Raw genomic sequence first — 6,000 nt, forward strand, 5'->3', positions numbered from 1 at the left:
GTTGACTTAAACTTTCCCACATTGTTAAATGAGACCAAAAAATTATATATCTAACTCCTTATTCAACATAATCTTCAAATTGTTTGATATCTTTCTTTTTAATAAAAATTTGTATATTTGACAATAAAAATAAATGGAGATTTTTGTGATATATAAATGTAATGATAAAATGAAAAGAGAAATTTATGAAAATAATTTTTTAAAATGTAATTAAATAAATAATAACAATGCAATTAGTGGAAGAAATAAATAAATAAAATATAAAAATTTACAAAACTACTGTAATTCTATTGCTCTTCTTAGCTTGCCGAATTCAATATGAAAAAATGGTCATTATGATTTTCCAATTTGTCCCCAATAAAAGAATTATCCTCATCATCTAGAACAATATGGTAAAAAATCTTATAGACCATTAATGATTAATGGTTAATATATTATTTACTTTGTATTTATTATAATATTTTAATACATAAAATATTTTTTACATAATACTGTTTTTGATCTATTTTCTCATAATTTTTAATGATTTAAATATGATATAAGACAATAATTATAAATCGGTTGATCAAACCTATAAATATTATTTTAATAGTTTAAAATTTTATTCATTCATTAAAATATAACTAAAATTTTAACATACTAATTCAAAGTAAAATTTTATATATGAATTAGTTGCTATTAGATTCTCCAAGACATTGTATATTCTCAATTGTGTATTTATAAACCCATATATAATAATTACTCAAATAAACTCACTTAAAAAAAATACTATACAAATAAAATCAATAAGTTATATTGTTTTTAAAATATAAGAAATGAATTATGTCTAAGGATGACATCAACCCAAGATTGGACTTGGTCGATATGGGAATAAGAAATGAATTATGTCTGGTAAAGAAAGGAAATCGCACATATCTACCTCCAGTCACTTATATTCTATCTAGAAAGGAAAAAATTGTTTTATGTAAATTTCTACACGGAGTTAAAGTTCCAGAAGGATACTCTTCAAACATTAAAAATTTAGTTTGTATGAAAGACCTCAAGTTAAAAGGTTTGAATATCCATGATTGTCATGTTCTAATGGAGCATTTGCTACCAATAGGTATACGTTTCATTTTACCTGAAAAAGTTCGACGAGTCATAACTAAATTATGTTTCTTCTTCAGGGAAATTTGTAGTAAAGTGATCGATCCTCATAAATTATTGACATTGCAGAGGGAAATTGTTGTTACTTTATGTGAGCTTGAAATGTATTTCCCACCCTCGTTTTTAATATAGTGGTTCACCTTACTGTTCATCTTGTTAAGGAGACACAACTTTTTGGGCCAAATTATGTGAGATGGATGTATCCGATAGAACGATATATGAAAATATTAAAAGGGTACGTAAAAAGTAGAAGTCGACCAGAAGGTTGTTTTGCTGAACGGTACATTGCCGAAGAAGCTGCTAAATTTTGTACTAAATATCTATCTAAAGTTGAATCCATAGGGCTTCCCATGTCTCGTCATTCAAAAAGAATAGTATGAGAAGGGATAATTGGAAAGAGAGTAATGACTATATCAAGGACAAAATGGAAGCAGACACAATTGTATATATATATATATATATAGAAAAAACATATTGGATTAAATAAATATAATAATTTTATTTGAGAATTGTGAGTGATATTTTATCGTATTTCATTTCACGATTTGAATCTTACTAATGGATTTCTCTTGATTTATGAATGATCTTAATTGTGGTGTCCTTATTCTCCATTTCTTTCCCCAAATCCGCCTTTTCTATTTATTTTGATTTCTTGAACTTTTTGTTCATCGTCATTTGTAATTCGAGCTTAGGTTCGAGACAATGGTATTTTTTTTTTAAATTGCTCATTTTATCTTAGACATTGTTTGTAAAATCTGATTTTTTTTTTATTGGTTCATCATGGAAGATAAATCAAGGATAAATATTTTCTCTACAAGATGTCTTGTGAAAAATAAGATATGTAGTTTGACAATTGATAAAAAATATTGGATCAAACATATATACTCACTTGAAAGCCTTAAAGGTCTAGAGTTTAAATATAAATGATGTGATGCGACAAAATACCTACAAGTGTCATTCAAACTTGGGAGATATAAAGATGAAGTGTTATGTGATGTGTGATACTCTAAATCCAAAATAATATATATAACAATGTATACTAGATTTTTTGAACAAAATTCGCAGCAGATAAATAAAATTTGTTTATAATAAAATAAAAGCATTATAATTAATTTAGGATATCATGTTGCTCTAAATACACATGTATTAAAATTTCAACTTTATTCCTCAATTAGAACAGTGCAATCTCAACGAACTTGACTCAACTATAATTTTTTAATTTAATTCCAAAAACTTATTAGTACTTGTAAGATTTCCATACAAAAAGTCGTTTCTAATTGAATAATTCAAAGTAAAATACAAATTACAACTCTTAATTCTCAATATCACCTATCAGAGCGGAGTTTCTCCTAAATTTGAACTTTTATTAATCTGTAATAATTGCGATTTCGCAAATGTAGAGCAAAGCCAGTCAAACAAAAACAATGAAGGAGGTGAATTTTGAGATAATGTTGATAGTAAAATATAAATAAGAAGAACACACAATTAATCATAAATACACCGTATCTTTACACAAACATTCTTCAAGGAACCACATCACATTATAAAGTCAAAAACTCTCAAGGATAATCAATACATTTCACTATAACGTCAAATCATCTAAGATAAATTGTTATAACACGCGATACATATTAATCACAACAAAATAATCACATAGAAAATACAATGCTATGCATGAACAATTAGACTCTACTTCACAATGTGGTACCATTCTAACTCTGAAAGTACTTGATTAGGAGGCTTGATATTATGTCACCACACGAGTGGAAGGACAATTCAAATTGGTCATGTTTTCATAGATCCCCTAAACTCAACCCGAGACACATATACGTGACAATCGAGGTAAGCGTGTGTTGCATGGTAGCTCCCGACATTTGGAGTGCTACCTCCAAGTCACCTAAGAATTTTCCACCCAAATACCTCAAAGGTCTAACAATCTTGCCTTAAGGCTCAACAGTAAACCGCCACAATCAGACTCATGATATAATAGATGTACAGGTGCATAAGTAAAATAGACTATAACGCCGAACAAAGAGAGTCCAGCCTGAGGCAGACATAGGAGTGTAATCAGCAACTTGCATGTGTTGGAAAGAAAAACCTAACTAGTAATAGTCCAAATTAATATGCAAAAGTAGAAAATAGGGGTGTAAACAGCCGTCTAGTTCAAAATTGATTTTCTAGTATTTCTAAAAGCACTTAATAAATAAATAATTTGTTTTACTTTTCTAGAAACTTTTTCTCCAAAATACTTATTTTCACATAATATTATTTATGCTTAACATAAATAAATCTAATTCTAACCAAAACTCTCATTTTCAAAATAATAACTCTAATTATTACTATAACATTTTTTAAAATAATCACATAAAAATACATCATCTTTATAGAATAGTCAAAATGATAAAATAAATAAATATAACATCAACAATTTATATTAATTGCTAAATCAAAATAAATATGTATAAAATCATCATACCATAGCAACTATATAAAAAAAAAATCAATATCAATATTACTAATAACTTAAGATAATTATTTGTAAAATAAATAATTAAAATAGGATATATTTAGAACAAATTAAATATAATTATGTACACACTTAAAATTAGCTAAACATACAAAAAAATATCACATTAATTAGGAACGCACACATACACATATATCGCCTAAAATCTTATACCTTAAAATATGTATACTAAAATACTATTATATATAGAAAAATATATAAAATAATAAAATATAGCATTTGTTATTTATACCACTTGCTTAGTCAAATATGTACAAGATTAACACAACATACAAAACACCCATATAAAAAAAATTAGTCACAAACTTTATCTACATATATTCTAAAATAGTTTTAACACCAAATTAATTATCTAAAATTCATTTCATTAAAAAAATATTTATTATAAAATTTGAGGTGTTACATGATGTGGTTCCAAATAATCGATGCACTTGCAACTTGGACGACCATAGACATGTGAACAACAAGCACAACATGATGATAACACCAACAAGTACTTATTTTTATTCAACAATCGCAAATTTATCCTTGTACCATTAGAACATGAAAGGTGTTTAAATATCAAAATTGAATTAAAAGAAAGGGTGAAGAAACACTTTGAAAAGGTAAAAAAAAAAAAGATTGCAAAAAGATTATAAAAAAGAAGAGAGAGAAAATAAAATATTGATAAAGAAGTGGAGATAAAAGAAAATTGGGAGAAAAAACAAGATAAAAAAGAAGAGAACAAGAATAGAGAAAATGATGTAGTAGAGAAAAATAGAGGAAAATATATCGTGCAATATTTTTCCTCGTCTATATAGTGAATGTGGGCGAATGCCTCTTTTATCTTTGTGTTTTTACTCTCCGCTCTCGTCAATTTATTACCATCATGATGTACTTTGATTACATCTATATAAATATGAGAAAATTAATGGCTATTTATTTTTTCCATGTTACTTTTCTTATAGTGCCTCCTCTGCACTACTATATATTGGTTGGGTTGAGAATTTGAGATGAGGTGATGCCTTAATTACGAAGTCATTTCCTAATGCATGTGAATATTATTAAGAGAAATAAAATAAAAAGCATGAGATATCTTATTTGTTTAGCACCGGTATGGTTGTTGAGAAACAAATCAACTTTAACAAGAAAGAAATTCATTTTTAACAATGTTATCGTTATTGTGACACGGCAAATACTAATGTGTACAAAAATTACATGACTTTGAGTCATTGATATAACTGAAAATCTAAAATAAAATAAAATTAAGGCTAAATATCACCTTTGATCCCTTAACTTAATTTCAGTTAACATTTTAGTCATTTATCTTTTTTTTTCTCTCGATTTAGTCCTTTATTCCTAACAATATCAAATAAAGTATGAAGATATGAGTTTATTTGAAGATTTGCGTTACAAATTTGATGAAATTTGTATTATATTAAAGAATATAATTAATTTTATGAGTTTTGTTTGAATTTTTTTTTTGAATTTTTGTATTAAAAAGGATAACATTGTTGAAATTTTAAAACATAAAATATCAAATTGTCACTTAAAATTAAAATAAAGGACCAAGTTGGGAAAAAAAAATAAAGGACTAAAACGTTACCTGAAATTAAGTTAAGAGACCACGGATGTAATTTAGCCTAAAATTAACTAATGATAGCTTGAACCAATTTTTGGTGTCATTATGATCTTCTATCGACCTTCTTGAATGATACTGTCACACTGCATACTTGAAGAAGCTGTGCTTGATAAATCTTTACGCATAAAAAAGGTTGGTTGTTTAGGGGTTGGGAGGGTTATAGTATCATTGTCTAGCATTGTCAACACATTTGACATGTTTGGTCGATCATCCGGCTCATCTTGTACACATAAGAGTCCAATTTGTGAACACTTAATAAACTGATTTTCATTATAAGTATCATATAGAGATAAGTCCATTAATTCTTGCAATTTGTCCTCTTTCCATAGACTCCAGGCCTAGTAATAAGACATAAATCTCTAAATTAAAAAGTTAATAGTAGAAAATAAAAATTAAATGGAAAGGATGAAACATACATAACCCAAAAGGCTTGAAATTTCTTTAGACCGATAAAATCCCGTGTTCTTTTTTCCACTGATGATCTCGAGCAAGACAACTCCAAAACTAAAAATATCTGATTTTGTTGAGAAATTTCCATCGAGTGCATACTCAGGAGACATGTATCCACTACCAACACACAAAAACACTCACATACAAGTATAAATGAGTAGAAATCTTAATAATTAGGTTTATATATTCCTAATTAACAATCTTCTTATAACATCCTTTTACCATAAGTAAAAGAAGCAAAATATATATATATATA

The 6,000-nt window shown here is 27.0% G+C and overlaps 1 protein-coding gene across 5 annotated transcripts in view; it reads right to left on the reverse strand.

Moving 5' to 3' along the window:
* Positions 1-5,187: 5,187 nt before the first annotated feature.
* LOC101499959 (G-type lectin S-receptor-like serine/threonine-protein kinase At4g03230) overlaps positions 5,188-6,000 on the reverse strand; it is a 5,477-nt gene continuing 4,664 nt past the window's right edge. For 3 of the 5 annotated variants that reach the window (XM_073369830.1, XM_027330193.2, XM_004513496.4), the window contains 2 exons: positions 5,711-5,861; positions 5,188-5,632 (listed from right to left, as the gene is read on the reverse strand). In XM_073369830.1, the coding sequence (XP_073225931.1) occupies positions 5,348-5,632; positions 5,711-5,861 (436 nt within the window). In that variant the 3' untranslated portion in view covers positions 5,188-5,347. Of the gene's footprint in view, positions 5,654-5,710; positions 5,881-6,000 lie in introns of those variants that run through there. The other 2 variants (XM_012719492.3, XM_073369828.1) reach the window with 2 other exon arrangements.

The sequence above is a fragment of the Cicer arietinum genome, chromosome 6 (genome assembly GCF_000331145.2).
Source record: "Cicer arietinum cultivar CDC Frontier isolate Library 1 chromosome 6, Cicar.CDCFrontier_v2.0, whole genome shotgun sequence".
NCBI classification, from domain to species: domain Eukaryota; kingdom Viridiplantae; phylum Streptophyta; class Magnoliopsida; order Fabales; family Fabaceae; genus Cicer; species Cicer arietinum.